The sequence below is a fragment of the Herpailurus yagouaroundi genome, unplaced genomic scaffold, assembly GCF_014898765.1.
Source record: "Herpailurus yagouaroundi ecotype Mexico unplaced genomic scaffold, PumYag 213, whole genome shotgun sequence".
NCBI classification, from domain to species: Eukaryota; Metazoa; Chordata; class Mammalia; order Carnivora; family Felidae; genus Herpailurus; species Herpailurus yagouaroundi.
In genome coordinates this window covers 13,371,428-13,392,248 of record NW_024412444.1, presented here as the reverse complement: position 1 = coordinate 13,392,248, position 20,821 = coordinate 13,371,428, and the positions used below count along the sequence as shown (strand labels likewise).

Genomic DNA, 20,821 nt, shown 5'->3' with positions numbered 1-20,821 from the left:
AAAACCATGAATGTTTTAAAGTGCTTCCTGATTTTACTGGTGAAGAAGAACCACTTCCATTCAAACCCAAACCCATTGATTATATGGATGACAAGCAGGTCTGAAGTCACTGATGAATGAATGCAGCAACCCCCTTTTGATGGCTAGTAAAGAGGAGAAGATTTGTGGATTCTCTCCCATATGAAAGAGAATTTAGTTTGGTTTAGCAGAAATCTTCCCTTTGGTCTGGAAGAGACCTAGGAGGAGCCTGTGGATAAATTCACATTCCGATCATAGATCCTCTACCTTAATCAGGATGCTGGTGTGCTTCCTTGTCACTTTTGCTGGAGCTGGTTCCATCAGTGGTGTCACAGTTGAGAACCAATCAATATAGCTGTTGTATCCCTAGAAGCAGGCTTTCACACTGCCAGAAATTAACCATTATAATTTGCTCCCAGTTAGAAAATATAATTTACGATGTACAAGCAATGTAAGTTTGGCCACCCATCACCTGAAAACACGGGAAAAAAAAAAAAAAAAAAAAACAGTTACAGGATACTTCAATATAACCCGACCTATGTGTATAAATAGAAGCTTCACATGTTGTCATTTTGTAAATTCCAAAAATTAACCTAAAATCTGGTTTGAAACACAAAATTTATGAGCCATTTTGGTTTTTGGGATATAAACACACACCTTCTCATTTGCAGCTGTAAGATCTTGCAAGGGGATTATTTAAAAGCCCAGTATTTAACACGGTTCTCCTACACTGAGGGAGTAAGAAATGATTTGGAGCTGGAAAATTTCTGAGAGGCAACTAGGAACTGAAAGTTGAATGCTTTGAAAAAAATACCACTTTTTAGTGAGAATCAACATGTCTTTCCAAATCCAACTTCGCTAGCTTTAGCAGGACTATTTCTAGACCTAAAATGTTCCCAAGATATGTTTTCATCATTAGGCTTAAAAGCTCAATGGCTTTACCCTTCTGAATGATAATGTGCCATTTAAATTTTTAATCCTGTATTTACATAATCCCTTTGTGTGCCCATACATAGAGCCAGCGTCTGGCACCGAATGCTTGAGTGCTCTTCCCCCTGGCCCCTGGGGGAGCTGCCCCCCATCCCCACCCCTCCCCATCTCCAGAGCCTCCCTAATCCCTCTATTCAGTCCCTCCTCCCAGGGACCCAAGGACTGCAGAAATGTCACTACCCATCCCAGCAGGTACAAAGGCACAGAACTATCCCAGGGCCTGACCACCAGGGTCTTTTTGAAAAAAGATGGTTGTTTTTCAAGCAATAAGAAATATAACAAAGCCATAGGACAGCAAGTTGCATTTAGTTTTAGGAAATAGTTAATAGTTTACATCCTTATCTGACCCTAAATCCTGAGAGCCCTGTGATTCACCGAGTGATGTTGACATGCTCAATTAAATCAGAGCGAGAGATCCAGTCTGAAATCCCTGTGGGCTGAGAATAACCCAGTAGACTGTCATTACTGTTGTTTTGTTCATTTACTTACTGGCTTGAAATAGGGAAGTTTCAAAAAAATGGATAGAGGTATGCAAGTCAGTTTTTGTTTCACTTAAAGCTGGATAATTCCCCCATTCCTAGTTGTAGTCTTTACTGTCCAAATGCTCAGAGGGTAGGATTAAACAGCCATAGCTTCAGAAAGCAGGATTTGTCATTTCAATTCTCTGACACCAGAACGCAACCACGAAAGGTTCCGAGATTTCTCTGGACCTGCCTTCTGGGGCAAGGGCTTTGCCAGTGTCATTGCCTCTCAAAGTGCACCCACTAATCAAATATCTGGCACATGTAGATTCAGAGAACCAACTGAGACGGGGGCCTGGTATTTTCCAGAATTCAGGAAATTGAATTATCCACATAGAAAATATCACAGAGTAAACAATACAACTGCTTGTTTAAATTAAAATACTCTCAAATAAAGATTGGGCTGTCGTTGCTGTCCTTTAGAGAGTTGCAGGGGATTTTCGGCAAGGATAAAATCACATGTTTACATGGTTGTCATTTTTTTTCAAGTCCAAATATGTATGTGTGAGAAAAGGCAGCTTAAACCCTACATAACTCATGGGCAACATTAAAATGAAGTATATGCAACTTTTGCTGGTTTCAGTGAATGACATCCAGTGATGGAGAACAGGGAATCACCTTTCTGAGAGGCAGATCTGTGAATTACCATTTGAAATTAGTTATATGACTTGAGCCCCTCAGCATCAGGCTGCAAAATATTAGCCCCTGGAGGGTAAAGGTTTAAACATCATTTGCTGAACTTCCTTTTTCCTCCCAGAGATAACCCCTATATTAGATCATGTTTATTTTACTTGTAAATCACATCTCACTACAGGGGAGTTCAAAGTTTTAAAATGTTAGTTTTAGGATACAGTATCCAACCATTTTCTTCTTTTAGCTAGAGCTTCACTGTTTTTTAACATGATATCAATCTCTCTAGAAGAATAACATTGTCTTTATGTAAAGCCTTAAGTTAAACTACACATTTCATATGTGATGCATTGTTTTCAATGTACTGAATTCTTCTCTTCAGCCTTATCATGCCTTCCTTGCTGCAGTAAAATGGGTAATGACAGAACTTGTCTTGTAAGTATAACTTGCTGCATTTTTAAAAGTAATATTGCTTGTCTTTTGTATTATAAAGCGAAGTGGAAGACTGTTCCGTGTTTTCAACTAGCATTGGATTCAGAATACTCTGAGATAACCTCATTGAATATCTCCAAGTATTGAAAGCTGAGACCAAAAAATTATCTTTAAGTTATTCATGGTCACTGCTTATGCCCTTATGTCATTGTTTAGCAGACTAACAGCTTGTAATATACAAACCAAATTTATTTATTGTGGTTAGTGTTAAATTTAACATAGATGTCTGGCTGTTTTTAATGCAGCCTGGGTGGGCTGTGGTCAGAAGAACAAATTGCTGGGGCTGTCCACTGTGCTCCTTTGGATGTGCTGGCATGTGCAGAAGAGGGGGGGGCTTGTCCCGGACAGGGGTTTTGTGCAGTCATGATCCAGGGGGTGGGGGCTTTGCTCAGGTGTGAATTAATTGTTTACCCTGCCAAACTGTGTTCCTATTTGGAGGATGCTGGATGCATCTGTGACTTAGGTCAGATTGAAATGGCTCAAAGATGAAAGCCGTGACTCCCAGAAGAGGTATTGGACACATGACAGAAGCACTGTGTCCCAGGAAAGGGAAGAATTCCATGGATGAGCATGGAAACCAGATTGTTCAAGCTGTATCCGACCCTCAGATTCTTATTTTCCCCATTAAGGCTCCACTTTCTGAGGATTGGAGGCAGATTTCTTACCATTTGATGAACAGCCATTGTCTTTATCGCTTTATTGTAGCCCATATTAATTTAACAACATTACAAATTCAAATTCACTTCTGTTATGTATCTAAGAGGCAGAGAACAACAGTAACAGAGAATAGTGAGATTTTGATGGACTGTGAGTTGCTGTAGGTAGTAGCCATGAGCCTGAAAAAGAAATGATGGAATTTTGATCTATCTCTATTCACTTGGAGGATGGTTTATATTACTTTTGCATTTCTTTGTACTAGCAGTTGAGAGATTTTGATTTTTTTTCTGAAGTTGTATTGTGGTGTAATTTCATAAAGAGAAGTTTGTTCCATTTATGCCTACACACACTCAAACACACACACACACACACACACACACACACACACACATACACAGGGCTGAACAAGTTTGCATTGCAGTATAAATTTTGAAAGCTTCCTTTATTATGGCAGATCATAGTATCGGTAGAGAATATGCTATTTGTATTTCTGCACCAAGGCAGAGGAAGCCCTTCGGAGTTGATTTTTTACTATAGACTCACACTATAACTGGAAAACTATTTCTGCCTACAAGCGGGATATTTCTCAACGAGTTATTAAGTCTAGGTAAACCCGCTTTCAGTGTTGGGCCAGCATTGGTGATAAAATGGCCTTTCCCAAGGAAGAGAAAGCCCAGTGAAAACTCGGTAGTAACAGAACCAACCATACTGATAGCTTCGGGTAATGACGTTCCTCTTTCAAATGAGGGGAGCAATGCCACCGTTCTGTCTGGGGCAGATGACCGAGTAACACTGGGTTTTTGCATTACCTGTTCAGGTTTCTGGTGGAATTTAACCTCTGCAGCTGGTGGCACTCAGATATGACAGCCACAGGTAAGTAGCAGCCCGTTCTTGTTTCCCAGCTCAACTTGATAAGCCTTGGGGTCACTGGCCACTTGTCATCAAGGATGTGCTCACATAAACCACCCGGGACCCAGTGATGATTTTTCAGCTCGGTCAGCGAAAGGCACCCTTTGTGCTGACCGCAGCACCATCTAGTCTGACAAAAATGCCACGGTTTCATTCCTCCCGTGTTGAATGTGCACTCTGACCTGTTTCCTTCACTAAGACTTTGCAGTCAAACACTGCACGTGTGAATTCTTCAAAAAGCTTGTGAGCAGTGCTCAGAATCTAAGGGAGACACATTGCCTTTTTCAGTCTCAGCGAATGGATAACCACTCTAGTTTTTTGTTTGTTTGCTACAATTAGCCTCGTAAAATACAAATCTAGTCATAGTCTCCCCACTCAAAAGCCTTCAGCGATTTGATAATTCATGGAAACTCTTGTAGAGGTGTGAGTTGTGGAATTAGAGCAAGGTGGATTTGAGTCGTGGTTCTGAGGTTAGCCTTTGGCAAGTTAGCTGATGTCTTCAAGACTCAGTTTCCCTACATTAAGCAAAATGGGAGACATAATAAATAATATTTATCTCCTATCACGTGTGTGTGTGTGTGTGTGTGCTTAATGATAAATCATGCTATCTGCTGAGCGTGGTGACTCAAAACAGGTAGCTGTAATTAACTATGAAGACAGTGCAGACAGTGTTGACCACAGGGATAAACAGTCAAGTCCCCGGGCCCTACAAAACCCGTGCTCTTTAATGAGGGCCGTCTCACGGCCATCCGCCCCACCTGCTCAGGCACTTGCTGTTTCCCACATATGCTCTGCTCTTCCTTTCCTGTGTGTGTTCATTCATGTCTGTTTTCCTCCCTGGGATGCAAGGAACCAGAATTAGGCTAGACTACTGCCATTATTATCATTATTATTATTATTATTTTAATGATCTGTCTTTTTCACAGAGGTAGATTAGTAATGCAGCAGCCTTCCCCAGGTGCTGACATCTCCTCCCCCATCCCCTGAGACACCAGTCGGTGAGGATTCTCTCAGTTCTTCCAGGAAGAGTTAGTAGCATTTCCTTCGTGTTTTCATCCCGGTCAGCTCACACACTTCCCCAGCGTTTCTGCACCATTCTTGTCCCAATTTGTTTCACACTAAACCAGAGTTTCTGGATGGCATCAGTATCCCTTAGCACCTAACTGGTGCTCAGTACATAGTAGGTGCTCAATGCCACGGGTTACTTACCGAATACCCTGGCAAATCTTTCCTTTGCCGGGTATGACCGGTCTAGCCACTGTCATCGTAGCTTTGTGACTTACAAATAGGACCATGTGTCCTAAATCCAGGATCTCCCTAGTTTCTTGTTAGAGGATGACATGGGGCAACCTCTGCAGAGAGGTGCACGCGTCCGGCTGCACTCGATGGGCTCTGATTACAGTGCACCTGACCCAAACGTGTTTGGGGTTGACCCTGTTCTCAGAAGCTGACAGCCCAGTGGAACAACACCTTTGTGCCCTGTTTTCTCACACACGCATGCACACGCTGTCCTGGTGACCCTCAGTGTGTGGGCTCCATACTTGCCCCTTCTTCTTGGGTTGGTACCTGCTTTGCATGTCCATAACCCCGCCTCTAGAGATCTGGCCTAAGGAAATAAACTGGGGTGGGAACAAAGGATGGTATGACAGGATGAGCATCACTAAGAAAGTGATGATTGCAAATACAGGTAACTCTTTAAAGGTGAACAATAAGGACGTTTCAAAATAAATGACAGCCCATCCACAGAGAGGCAGAGAGAACCTTTACCAAGATTCTGCTTCTGAAAACTTTTTAAGAGGATCGAAACTGCTCATGAAATTAAGTAACATACCAAGATAAACAATATGCTAAACAGTGTGTACCCCAGACAAGCATCCAATGATGGGGGGAATGGGGGCATAGGGAGTTAAATAAATAGGGTGAGCAGCCAGTGGGGACTCAGTAAGCACAGAACAAAATATGAATTAGGAAGAGAAGACTATTATGTCCCCCAAAGGAAATGTTACCTATAGCGTGAACCTGCTTTTGTTTAAAATTGCACCAGATTTGAGAACGAGGGCTGGGAAGGGACCTGCTAAATGGGCACTTGCTATCTTTTTTTCTGTTTACTCTTCTTATTCCACTAGTTTTTCCACAATTTTACTATTAGGAGTGAAAAAAGTAAAATGAGATTAAAAGAGAGAAACGGAAGAAGGAAGATCAGTAGAGGCCAAGAGAATGGATCACAAGTGGGTCAAAGGGCTGCCCTCACGGCACCGCCAGTTCCCGGGGACAAGTCCCCTCTGCTTGGCTCCGGGAGGCCAGCACGTGGCGGTTTTGCCCAGGTGAAGTGCTCTGGTCGGGGATCAGGCAGCCTTCCCCTGCTGCCCGCTAGCTGCTTAGTTCTGGGCAGGTTGCACAGTCTCTCTGGGTTCCGGTGTCCCAGCAGGTCAGCACAGACAATGATGGGTTGGTTGGTGCACACAAAGCCCACAGGCAGACCTGGCACACAGCACAGTGCTCCACACATGGTGGGTGGTGCTCCCATGTGGGGCGATGGCGGCTGTTTTGGCTGAGACCGCGGCTCTCTCTCAGGGGTGCATTCAGTGCTGAGGGCAGTGGCCAGTCATCTTCGGGGTTTGCTTCCTGGCGCCCTCTTCACAACCGGGTGCCTGCCCACCTCCTCTAAGGAGCTTCCACGGTGAGCGTGAGGATGCCCCACTTCTTCATGCCAGCCTGCATCACCATGGCCCCCATTCTGACCGCAGCCTGCTCCCCTTCCCGGTGACCTGCTGCCACAGGCCCTGCCCACGCCCTTGTTCTGGTCCTTCAGATTTGACGGTCAGTTTTAGAATTTCTGTTGTGTGCTAGTCACTGTAATCCTTGCTTAGACCACTGGTTTTCAACCTGGGGAGGGGGAGTTTTTTCTCTCAGGAGTCACTGCAATGTTCGGAGGCATTTTTGGTTGTCACAAGTGGGGTGAGCGGGGATACTGCTGACATGTAGTGGGTAGAAGCCAGGGATAGTGCTGAACATCCTACGATGCATAGTCCCTGGCAACAAAGAATCATCCTATTCAGAGTATCATCAGTGCCACTGCTGCAAAACCCCGGTGTAGACTGAAAGGTAGAGGGTAGGGGATGAAGAATAAGGAAGAGGATATAGTCTTTGCACTCATGATGCTTACAGAAATGTATGCAGTTTCCCATTCTGAAATTCCACACCCCCTCTCCCCTGCTCCCCCTGTAGCAGGACCAACAGTGGGCAAAATGTTAGCAAACAGGACTAATGTGATGCCTCAGTTCTCCATTTTCTGTTTTAGAAGCTTTTCTACAAGTTCTTTCATAGGTATTTCCAAGTCATGTCATCCTGTGCTGCACCGTGAGACCTTCCCCCAGATATTGGAAAGACCTTGCCCCATGATTCTATCATCACCACACGGTGGGCCCATCTCCAGAGTTCAGACCCCTTCCGCATTCCTGAGCGGTGGGGACCTCTGGAATTTGTCACTAAACCTTGCTGAGCTCCTTCAGTCAGACAGCTACTGGGTCACGGAGGGCTCAGACCTAAACCAAGGGCTCAGCTAGGTGGCAGCGAGCAAGGCAGCCCGCCTTCCTTGAACCCCCGTGTGAAGCACATGAACTGTCTCGTCCGGACCTATAGCCCTCTGCTGGACGTGGCTGACGTTTTCCATTTTATAGATGAAGAAATGGAATCAAAGCGGGTGAATGAACTCGTCCTCAGGGCTGCTGGAGATCTTTGTCAAATGTAAATGTAAATGTGAGACCCAGCATAAGGAGAGAAAAGTTTCAAGCTTCCCAGAAATACTGACTTGCAAGGTTTCTTCATTCTAAATTTACCACTCCCTCACTAGACAAAGACCCTGTGCTGAGACATACATCTTTGTTTAGCTAAAAATGGAATCCATAATTACACTGTTTATCTGCTTCATTTCCTTAATGAAGGGGACTGTGGAAGCCCATTTCTGCTTGATTATCACAAAGGTATCATTTTGGCGAAGTTGCACAGAGAGAATGGAGCTTGCTGGCACCGAGTGTGAATGGGGGTGCATTCACAGAGACAAAAGACGAGGAGAGCTTTTCAAATGGCAACTCTATTCATTCCCAGTTGTCTGTCCATAATTACTGTGAACCCAAGTCAGTTATTCTCATCAGGGACATTTGTTGCTAAGGGAAAATTAAAGAAATTCAATTGTGTGGATGCTCCATTGGGTGCTGCATTGTGAGTGAGTGGTAGGTCATGGCTCCAGCTGGAGCCAGCCGGTCCTGGCCGGATGGGACGTCGAGTGGTGTGACAGCACGGAAGGGACACTCCGGGCCGTGACCATGCAGAAGCAGATCTGGGCTCCCTGACTCACGGCGGTGTGACTTTATTTCTCTGGACTATAGTTTCTTCATTTTGTAGAACAGGAGAGCCCCAGACCTTCCGCATTGGTGGTGAGGACCAATTCCACGCGAGGGGCCCAGCATGGTGTTTGGGGTGTAGCAAGTGCTTACTGAGTATTGGCTGTGAACGTGCTGGTGGTGATTTTTTTTTTTAATTTTTTAATGTTTATTTGTTTTTGAGAGAGAGAGAGAGTACAAACGGGGGAGGAACAGAGAGAGAGGGAGACACAGAATCTGAAGCAAGCTCCAGGTTCTGAGCTGTCAGCACAGAGCCCGACGCGCGGCTCAAACTCATGAACCTTAAGATCATGACCTGAGCTGAAGTCGGACGCTTAACTGAGCCACCCAGGTGCCCCATTTCTGGTGGTGTTTAAGTAAATGATGGTCATGGTGAGTCACTTTCTGTGGGGCTCAAGGCAAGCTATGTCCGCTCTCTGAACCCCGGTTTTCTGCAAAATAAGGAATCAGTCTAGCTGAGCTTCATGACTGCTTCTACCTTTGCCTTTGTAAGCTAATGAGTTTTAAATGCCTAATTGCTAAAACAGCACCCGTTAGATTACTGGCAGCCTTAGCTATTCGTTCGAAATTCTGTAGATAAATGGTAGTGACTGGCAAATATATGTGGTGTCCATAACACTCCAAAGGAAGGTCTTTGTAGTAAACCATCTTATTTAGATTAAATATGGCCATGGTTTTATATGATCATTCACACGTTTCCCAAAAGCACATCAAGCAACTTCCAGCCAGTCTGTAGTTGTGTTGCACATGGATTCAACAGTTTGTGGCCACATCAGTATGGGTGCCCTACAATTGTCAAGGGAACAAGAATTTCATCTCCAGGAAGAATCAGAGCCAAATGAGCCTCACCATTGAGAGCGCTGGACTCATTCCATTGTAACTGGGCCCAGACAATTACAATTAGAGATAGTGCAATTATTGGGCTTAGTTAAATCATGTGTGCTGCCCATCTCAGCCCGCCCCACAGACCTTCTTCCTTTCTTTCATTGGCCAAACTTCACAGAGCAGTTAAATATATGTGTGCTGGAGGCAGACAGCCCAAGTTCAAATTTTGGCTCACCCGCTCGCTCACACATTGACTGGATGAATTGGGGCGATTTATGCAATTCTCTCCTCCTTTCACTAACCTGCGAAACAGAGAAAACAATTGTTCCTACCTTATAGTTTATTTTTTTTTTGTCATGTTTTACTGTTAAATAGATTAAAACATGTAAAGCAGAACAGCATCTGGCATGGAGTACTTTCTTAATAAACGTGGCCGTTACCATCATTCAGTGATCGTATGCCATCTGCATATGGGTGCTATTGCCTCTTATCATCTGTACTGTTTTCTTTTTTTTACTTTCTTTCATTTTAATGGCCTTACCTTTTGAAATTCAAACAATCTAAGCATTAAAAGGAAGTTTCCCCAAATCAAAAGTCACTATCCTTTGCTATACAAAGGAATCAATTGTACACATAAGAATCGTGAAAATAAAAAGCATCAGGAAAGTGTAGCCATATCTCTGTGTTTTATGTGTGGCCTTCCTAGGTTAAAAAAAAAAAGGGGGGGGCGTAGAGCAAATGAAAGAAAATGAAAATGAGAGGAAGGTGGGGAAACCTCCCTACCGTCAAAGATGTTCCCCTGAGGAAATCAGAGAGGCACTGAAAGGGAACTTGGAAGTGAATGAAGTGAATGACGTTCCCACCAGGTGCCTCTCTGTGTTGTTGCTGTTGGGCACTGGCCACCTAAACTGACCTTGCCTTCCCACCTGAAGGCAGGCAGTTTGTCATGCGGGCCTGAGACGCTTACATCTCCTTTGTCTGATTGCCTGAAAAGCACCATTGAGGAGAATTACTCATTTATCCAGCAAGCACGTGATGACACTTGCTATCAGCTAGCACCGCAGGGCACAGGGGACGGACCTACGCCTTTGGGAGCATGACACTTGCCAGTGCTGTACTGGCAGTGGAGCCAGACATCGGGAAGGTAGCCATCGGCCCTTTCTAACCAAAAAGCAATGGTTCAAAAAGGCCATCAGTTTCTGAGGATTCCATCTAATAACATGCTGTCCTGTGGCAGTCAGCACGTTCACTTAAATAGGCCTCACCTTGTGCCAGCCACTTCCCATGTATTAATTCATCTGATCCCCAAACAACCACATGAGGTTGGTGTTCTTATTCCCATTTTACAGATGAGAACACTAAGGTATAGAGATTAAACTCACCTGATGTCACACAGCAGTGGCAAGATTCACGACCCCTGATTTGTGCCCTTAGTTACTATGTAATTAGTCCAACTCCTGGTATGTAGATAGGAACACTCTCTAGCAGCCAGCATTTCGTGAAGGCTGTGTGTGTGTGTATGTGCGTGCATATTTGTGGAAGTGTGTACATGTATCCCTCGATTGAGAGCTGTACCTGCTTTAGTCGGTTTATTACTCAGAACAACTCAGTGAGTTATATGGGCATTTTTTCTTCATATCAGTGATCAGTTTCTAGAAATTACATATTTTACATAAACAAGCTGATTTAATCTACTTCGTTTTGTTTTAGATGAGAAAAATTACGGGGTGCCTGGGTGGCTTAGTCGGTTAAACGTCCGACTTTGGCTCAGGTCATGATCTCACAGTCCGTGAATTCGATCCCCGTGTCAGGCTCTGTGCTGACAGCTCAGAGCCTGGAGCCTGGTTCAGATTCTGTGTCTCCCTCTCTCTCTGCCCCTCTCCTGCTCGCGCTCTGCCTCTCTGCCCGTCTCTCTCAAAAATAAACAAACATTTAAAAAAATTTAAAAAAAAGAAAAATTACAATGCATTATGCTTCAACCCCAAGCCCCCAGTCAATTTCCTCAAAATAATTAAAGCTCAGTGAAAAGCCTATATAAGAAAAAGAATCACGTTAGGATATACATGCCTGGAATACGGCTTCCTGGTCACCCAACAAATAGCTAGTGGTTACCAAATGCTCATTTAGCATTTAGTAATCCTTTGATGCCTTGCTTAGTGCAGCTGCCTCCACATAGACACTCCACAAAACATGTACCCGTGCTTCTGACATCCAACCGTCGTTGGAATACAACTTGAGACTTTGTCAACACATCATTTTGTTAAAATCTTACTGAGTTTTGGAGTTGAAAACATAAATTATATATTCTAGATATTTATAAATATGTGTTTATATTTCTGTATAGACATCAGCCAAAAACTTTGCACAAAGTTTGGTTATTGGAAACTTTTGGTTTCCAAACTATTGGTTATTGGAGCATTCTACTGGTAAGATGTTAATGAGTGACAAGAACCTGTACTATCAACATTTCCATTTTATAGGTGAGGATACAGAGGATTAGCTGGGAGCATTGGAGCAGGCATTTGTCCAAACTCCTCTGACTCCAGAGTCTTCACCTTAACTGCTATGTTCTAGTATCTAGCATCCTTATCATTTTAATGTTACAATGGCTTCACTAGAATGCTAGTGTTATGCTTATTACTATTACTGTTGTTACTACTTATTATCATTCGCTGATACTTACTCAGCACCCATTATGTTCCAGGTACTGTACTAAGTACTCAACATATATTGTTTCATGTACTTCTCACATCACTCACTGATAGAGAAACTATATTATCCCCAATTTGCACATTGAAAAAAAAAAAAAGGACACTTAAAGAGGTTTTGGAACGTGCCCACTGGACATAACTTGTTTATTATTTTACCAACCACGGAGACTTTACCAAGTGCCTACTGTGTGCTCATCTATGTACCAGGCTTATCTAGTGCTATATTACTGGACAAGGAACTTCATAATAGTAGGATTAGGTTCATGGCTGTGGTTCAAAGACATTACGTATTTTACTATTCCATGTTTCAATTTTGTTTCTGTAATAAAACCACACAATTGCATCATGACCTTTGTCTCACCCTGAATAATATGGTGTAACTTGTATTTTATACATTTATTCAGATATACATATGTGTTGTTGCTAAGTTCAAGTACGTCTGAAGGCAGAGACCCGTTGACTGATGTTGTCCCAGAAAGTATTCTAGTGATGCATAAATGATAGTGGATGAAGCCAACACACTGCTTGAGGAATTACAGCTTATAGAGTTGCTTGGCAGATGAAATCACTTGACTAATTAGAAAATAATGCATTATGCTGTGCCTAGAAAAATCACAGCGCAGCAGAAGCGGAACTGTGTTCTGAGTTACTGTAGGCTGCCAGTCACAATAAAGCCTGTGCCTGTGTTCTTCATCTTTTTCTTTTTCCCCCTATCCCTGCAGCCCAAAAATTGAAGCAGACCCTGGAACCTTGTGATACAGAGTATCCAGCGTTTGTCTCTGAGCGCACCATCAAGGAAACCTCAGGGAACATTGCTTGTGAAGACTGCTCTAAGTAAGCCTCCCGCCTCCTTTCTGCTCAGTGTAGAGCTCTCCTAGATGGGCCAGTGTGAATGGCGTGGTCAGGATCACAGCAAGAGATGGAAACATGGCTGCCCTCTTGTGTGAGGAAGCGTTTCCACCAGCTTGGAGGAGACATCATTTGGCTTTGTTAGAGAGATCATTTAGAATCTGGGAAGCATTCAGAGTGCTTGCGAATGCATCCTAGAATATATACGATTTTTAGTCAGGTTTGTCATTGGTTGGAAAAAGTCCTGATGGTGTTTCCCCAGTTGACATTTGTCCATTTCGGCTGTCTATTGGAAAAAGATCCTTAGATGTCTTTCCTGAAGGCACGAAATCTTCAGGATTCACCAGAATCTGATGTATGGGGAATGAAATTTGGTAGCTTATTAGGCATTTCCCTGATTGCTACTGAGTTTGGGCCTTTTTTAATGGTTTTATTGATCATCTGAGTTTCTTACCCCTTCATTCCTGTCGGCAGTTGTCTATTGGGTGGTGAATCTTTTCTTACTGATTTGGGTGTCATATGTTTTGGATACGATTTCTTTGCAGTTGTATGCTTTATATGTGTGTTTTCCTTTTCCTTCAGCTGACTCTTCACTTTTTATAATGTCTTTAGATGCATAGACATTTTCTTTTACTTTTATTTTCGTGTCTAATTTATTCTTCTGTTCTATGATGTGTGTTTTGTGCCTTAAGAAATTAGTCACTGCCCTCCTATCATAATGGTGTTCTCATGTATTTTTATTCTGAACACTTCAAGGTGTTGATTTTCACATTTAGGACTTGAATCCCTCTGGAATTTATTTGTGTGTGTGGCATAAGGCAGTGTCTGATTTCATCTTTTTCAGTATAGTTGCCCCGTTGACCGGCACTACTTACTGAATGGTCTTTTTTTTTTTTTCCCTAATTGATTTATTATGGCACCTGTGTCATAGGATTAGTTCTACACAGACCTGTTTCTAGGTTTTATGATTTGTCAGTAATGATGCCAACACCATATCTCTTTAATTATTATAGCTTATAGTATGACTTGATATTTAAGAGAACAAATACCTTTTCCATATAGTGATCTAAGTTGTCTTGGCTATTCTTGTCTCTTTACTCTTTCATGTTAATTTTGTAATCAGCTTGTTAATTTCTATGAATTATGCTATGATTTTGATTAAAATTGCTGTGAGTTATAGGTTAATTTGAAGATAATTGCTATCTTTTATAATCTTGGAACTTTTCATTTATAAACTAAGTATGTCTCCTTAGTTACAGGTCTTCTAATACAGTTTTATAATTTTATGTTAGATTTATAATTTGAAAGCTTACAGTTTTCCCTTCCAGCAGAAATGGCATACATTTAAAACTACCTTTTCTAATTGGTAATTGCTAGAATATGAGAACATCACTGATTTCTGTATGTTGAATATCTTGTATCCATTTGCTAAATGCTCTTTTAGATTTAATAGTTTGTGTGTGGCTTCTCTTGGACTTTTTTTTCATACACACTAACATCATTTGTGAAAATGTTCCCTTCTAACCTCCATACTTACTGTTTTGTTGCCTAGAAGTAACTAGGATTGTTGACTAGAAGCAGTGAAAGTAGACAACTGTATCTTGTTCCTCAATTAAAGGAATTTCTTCTTGGGGCACCTGGGTGGCTCAGTCGGTTGAGCGTCCAGCTTTAGCTCAGGTCATGATCTTGCAGTGTGAGTTCGAGCCCCGCGTCGGGCTCCGTGCTGACAGCTCAGAGCCTGGAGCCTGCTTCGGATTCTGTGTCTCCCTCTCTCTCTGCCCCTCCCCCGCTCATGCTCTGTCTCTCTGTCAAAAATAAAAATAAACATTAAAAAAATTAAAAGGAATTTCTTCTAATAATTCCATGTTAACTATGATGTTTGCTATAGTTTCAGGTGTACTACCTAGTGATTCAGCATGTGTAAACATTATGAAATAGTCACCACAATAAAGCTAGCCCCCATATGTCACCTTACAAAGTTAATGCAATGTCATTGAGTGTATTCCCCATGATGTACATTACATCCTCATGACTTACTTCTTTTAGTGCTGAAAGTTCATACTTCTCGATTCCCTGCACCCATTTCATCCCCCTCCACCCCCTTTCCCTCTGGCAACCACCAATCTGTTCTCTTCATCTATGAGTTTTGTTTTGTTGATTTATTTTTTGGATTCCACATGTAAGTAATATCATATGGTATGCTATTGGGTTTTCTAGATTGTAGTAAAATATTGATACTATTAAACTTACCATTGTAACTGTTAAAGAGATTTTGAGGGTGATTTTCTTTTTAAGTTTCTTTGTTTGTTAAGTGATCTCTGTAGCCATGTGGGGATTGAACTCACCAGCCTAAGATGAAGAGTCCCATGCTCCCCTGACTGAGCCAGCCAGGCACCCCCCATTGTAACTGTTTTTAAGTGCACAGTCCAAGAGCATTAAATATGTTTGCAATGTTATGCAACCATAACGGTTATCCATTTCCTGAATTGCTTTAGATTTTTGGTAGTTAACCATTTATTAAGCTAAAGAAAACCTCTTCAGGGGTGTTTGTTGCTCTCATTGCTACTGTTTGGAACTTTAATGGAGGTTGGGGCACCTGGGTGGCTCAGTTGATTAAGATTCTGACTTCGGCTCAGGTCATGATCTCATGGTTTGTGGGTTTGAGCCCCGCATCAGGCTCTGTGCTGACAGCTCAGAGCCTGGAGCCTGTTTCAGATTCTGTGTCTCCCTCTCTCTCTCCACATCCCCTGCTCATACTCTGTTTCTCTCTCTCTCAAAAATAAATAAATTAAAAAAAAAAAAGAATGGATGTTAATTTTATCAAAACATTTTTCTACATCCATTACTAAAATAATTTTAAGATGTTGAGTTACAATAATAAAAATGTTTTAAAAAATTAAACTGTGAAATAAGTCGTATATACTATAAATATTGTTTTATGTTTAGTTATTTATTTTGAGAAAGAGAGCATGAGCGAAGCAGGGAAAGAAAGAAAGGGAGAGAGAGAATTCCAGGTAGACTCCAACATGGGGCACAATCTCACAATGGTGAAATCATGACCTGAGCAGAAGTCAAAAGTCTGATGCTTAACCAACTGAGCCACCCAGGCACCCCTATAGTATCTTCAATGGTAGATGGCTTATCTAGTGTGAAAACATGCTTTCTTTCCCAGGGTGGTCTTTCATGGTCATGATTACCAAAAACAAAAACAAAAACTATCTTGCTAGGTCCATTTGTTCATGTCATATGAATCTTTGGCATCTGTGCTCAAAAAGAAGATTGGGTTATACTTTTCCTTTCATATACTGTCATTAGGCTTTGCTATTAAGGTCATCTTATTGTCACAAAATTACTCGGATCTTAAACATTTTGTGTAAGATTAAATTATCTGCTTCTTTTAGGTTTGGTAAAATTTACCCATAAAACTATGAACGACTGATAGGTTTTTTGATTGCTTTTCTGTGTGAGTAAATTTTCAACTACTGAATTAGTTTCTTCAGTGCTTAGCTATCTCTTTGGAATTTCTGTTTCTTCTTGAAACAATTTTGGTAATTATATTTCTTAGAAAATTGCCTATTTCATACCACTCTTCACGTTTATTGCATGCATTTGTTAATAGTGTTCTTTTTTGATTAAAAATGCTGCCGTATTTGTGATTTTGCCCTCTTTTAAATCAATCTCTCTCCCTTCCCTTCTCTTCTCTCTTATACCCCCCCCACAGCTCCTCTTCTCAACACCCCCTCCTTCCCCCCTCCTTTTCTCTCCCCCTCCTTTCCCCTCCATCCACCTCCCTCCCTCTCCCTCTTTCTCTTTCACTCTCCCTCCCTCTCCTTCCCTTTCTATCTCCCTCTTCCTCTCTCTTTCTTCCACCCTCTCCCTCTGTCTCTCTCCCTCCCTCCCTAACTCCCTCCCGCATCATTTCTTCCTTCCTTTGCTCCCTCCCTCTTCTTACTAATAGAGATGTTTGCTTTTTTTCTCTTTTCAAAGAACTATCATCTGGCTTGTTAGATTTTCTCTATTGTTTCTTTGACTTTCTATTTCATTTATTTGCTTCTTATCTGTATTATTATCCTTCTTCTGTGTTTTTGGGATTTATTCTGTTTTTTTTTTTTAATTTTCTATCATATTGTGTTTGATGTGTAGCTTTTGCAGCTCCATTCATATACATATTATATATATATATATATATATATATATAATTTCTCTCTGCATTTCAATTTATATAGGGCTTTCATTATTCAGCTGGGATAATTTTCTAATATTTACCATATTTTTGGTCTGTAAATTTTTAAATAGCGTTTTAAGATTTCCTAATATATGGGTTTTGAAACTATCTTTTTTTATTGATCTGATTAAATGACATTGCAGTCTGTATAACACATGGTTTTCAGTCTGTGCAGAGATTTGCTTTGATTTCTAGCACTTGTCCTTGTGTTTTTGAAAGCAAGTTTCATTCTCTGATAGCTTAGGAAAGGGATTAATATAGATCCATTGGGTCAAGTGTGTTAACTGTGCTTCAAAACTATTGTTGTTCTATTTTAGATATCAGGCTCTCCCCAGGCTTATGGATTTTTACTCTCCTTCATGTCATTCATTTTACTTTGCTTTTTATATTTGGAGGCTATATTTGGAGGCTATTATCATGGACATCCCTGTTCAAGACTGGTAAATCATTGCTATGATCACTATGTGATCACCCACTCTATGGGAAAGTAATGTCTATTTTGTTTGCTAATAGCACAAGTACAGTGTTTCTTTGTTTGGTAATATTTCCTAGGCATGTTTTCTCCCTTCCCTCCATTTGCAACTTCCCTTCCTTCTTTCCCACCCCCCTCTTTCTTTCTTTCTTTCTTTCTTTCTTTCTTTCTTTCTTTCTTTCTTTTTTGTCCTTTTGCATTAGGATGTTGTCCTATAAATAGAATAGAGCTGGATTTGGCATTTTTATTATCTCTACTATTGGAAATTTAATATTATGATTTATTGTACTTCCTGCTAAGTTTGAATTTATTTCTACCATCATTTTATAGGCTTTCTATCCCCATGCATTTTCTTTCTTTCTTTCTTTTCTTTTTTTTCTTCCTTCCTTTGTCTTTCTTTCTTTGTCTTTATTCCTTCCTTCCTTCCTTTCTTCCTCTTCCTTCCTTTCTTTCTTTATCTTTCTTTCTTTTTTCTCTCTCTCTCTTTCTTCTTTCACCTTTATTTGGATCTATTGAGTTTTCTCTATTCCATTTTTCCCTTACTGGCGTGTAAGTTACACACTTTTTTCTTGTGATATTTATCCATAACCTTGGTACGTATTTCAGGATCTCTTCCCTCCTCCAGAACAAACTCTTAAATCTCTAACTTGGATTAACTCCCATCTCTTTCTTGTGATATTTCCTAATATTTTAACTATGTTGTGTTTTTAACCCACCAAATATGTTGTTATTATTGCCTGTAGTAAATGAGATGTTTACCAATTTGTTTACTCCCTATTTTTTAAAAACCATAGCTTCTTGTTTTACAGTACTTTAGACATTCTTTTCAGGAATGATCTAGGAGTGGTAAATTATCTCATTCTTTGTCTGAAATGCTTTATGTGCTGTGTATTCTGCAGTGATCGTTTAACTCCATGCTATCTAAATTGAAATATTTTAAAGATACTATTCCATTGTGTCCTGAGTGTTAGCTTTGCACCTCTATAGGTGTTCTGGTGTTTCCCCCCTCAGAGGGCTTTTAAAGGGCTTCTCTTTGATATTCCGAAGTTTCGCCACCATGTGTCTAGATAGAAATTTACTTCTGTGTGCTTAAATACTTTATTCTGAGTAATTTCCTTAAACTTCAGTTCACTGATTTCCTTCTGATTGTGTCTAGTCCACTGCTTAGAGTCCATTGAGTTTTTGATGTGGATGTCTTTCTCCTTATTTCTCGATGTTTTATTTGTTTCTTTTAAAAATCTGTGCATTCTCACATGCTTTAAAGTCGCTAAGAAAGTGAACTTTAAAATATCTGTGTATTTTTAATAAGACTTAAGAGTCTTATTCTTGAATTTTCTGTACCTAATTATAAAGACTTTTTAAGTTTGTTTTTGCACTTTAAATTTGGTGTTGGGGGCGGGGCACCAATTTCCTTGTCGCTTGTGTCTTCTTTCTTTCCTGGTAGAAAATTTGCTCATGTATTCTGTCATCTTTGACCATGGACTGATTTTTACTATTAATTATTTTTGTGGGAACAGAATAGAGCTCGAGTCTCCCTTCACAGTAGATTTACAGTTGGACTTTAATCACGCATCCTGTTAGTATTGACTGCCTGTGAATTCTCGTTACGTAAGTTTTTGTGTTTAGGAGTTTCTGCATCATATAATTACTGTAAATATTTTTCCTAGGCAGCATGTAGTTTCGGCTTAAAGTTTGATTTCTCATGCTAATATTGTTTTTCCTGTTCAGACCTCAGAAGTACCAGATTATCAGCTTTTTTATACTTAGTTATAAATGTACAAGTTGGCCTTTGGTATCTTGTTGTGTAAATTCTTTTGTATTTAAACATGCTTGTATTGTTTAACTGTTTCATACAGCATGTCTCTGTGTTTAAAAGAGAATGGCTTCCATATTGGCTTAATCCACCATGTTCCAGTTCACTGTTCGGACTGAGGACTTTCTGGATCCACCACAAGAAACCCTGGACGTATAGCAGTTTAGCACAGGAACTGTGGAATCAGGGAGCTCAGAGTGTGAGTCCTAACTCCCGTAATCACTTGCTGTGTGACCTTGAGCAAAAACCTAAACTCTCTGAAACTCAGCTTCTTTCTGGGTAATTTGGGGGATAGTAATAGTAAGCATATCATAGCCTTATAAGAATTAAGTGGGAAGAGGCACCTTGGTGGCTTAGTAGTTTGAGCATCTGACTTCGGCTCAGGTCATGATCTCACAGTCAGTGAGTTTGAGCCCTGCATCGGGCTCTGTGCTGACAGCTCTGAGCCTGGACCCTGTTTCCGAATCTGTGTCTCCCTCTCTGTCTGCTCCTTCCCTACTCACGCTCTGTCTCTGTCTCTCAAGAAAGAATAAACATTACAAAAACATTTTTTTAAAGAATTAAGTGAGAAAATTTATGTTGTAAATTTAGCATGGTGCCTGGGACAGAGTAAGTTCTCAATAAACGGCCACATTTAATACTAGCATAATGCTATACTAACTGTATGCAAAGATTTTAACCCCCGTTAACTATTCTGTTAAAATGTGGGGTTTCCTTTTTATAGTCTAACATCACTTCACTACTGTAGAATTCCTGTAGAAAAAGGTACAACATATATATACCTCTGATGGCCAAAGTTCATGTATGACTTAAGTAAGGATTATTGACAAGTCATGGCACTATGGCTCTGTGAAGTAGACTCCACTGGCTTTATAATGACTACAAACCTTTTTGACCAGAGGGATATTATATTCTTAGTAGTTGTTAATTCCAGATTCCGTTGGCGGCCAGCATCTCTTAGTGCATGATAGGCAATCAGATTTAGTGCACTAACTTAGGTTTCTCATTTCCATTCTAAATGAGAAAACAAATAGAACCAAGATAGATGATTGCTAAGGCAAGCAATGTTTTTCCTTACTGACTTGTAATTAAAAGCCAAAAATACAAATGCAGTTTGATTAAGATTAAAGTAGGGGCACCTGGGTGGCTCAGTCTGTTAAGCATCTGACTCTTGGTTTTGGCTCAGGTCTTGATCCAGGGTGGTGAGTTCAAGCGCTGTCTTGGGCTCTGTGCTGGGCATGAAGCCTGCTTAAGAAAGATCTCTCTCTCTCTCTCTCTCTCTCTCTCTCTCTCTCTCTCTCTCTCT

General features: G+C 41.0%; 1 protein-coding gene across 1 annotated transcript in view; it reads left to right on the top strand.

The window, feature by feature from the left end:
* CACNA2D3 (calcium voltage-gated channel auxiliary subunit alpha2delta 3) overlaps positions 1 to 20,821 on the top strand; it is an 864,056-nt gene that overhangs the window by 799,536 nt on the left and 43,699 nt on the right. Inside the window, exons 34-36 of the mRNA XM_040454466.1 lie at positions 2,542 to 2,594; positions 4,126 to 4,181; positions 12,879 to 12,990. Coding sequence (XP_040310400.1) covers positions 2,542 to 2,594; positions 4,126 to 4,181; positions 12,879 to 12,990 — 221 coding nt within the window. The remainder of the gene's footprint in view (positions 1 to 2,541; positions 2,595 to 4,125; positions 4,182 to 12,878; positions 12,991 to 20,821) is intronic.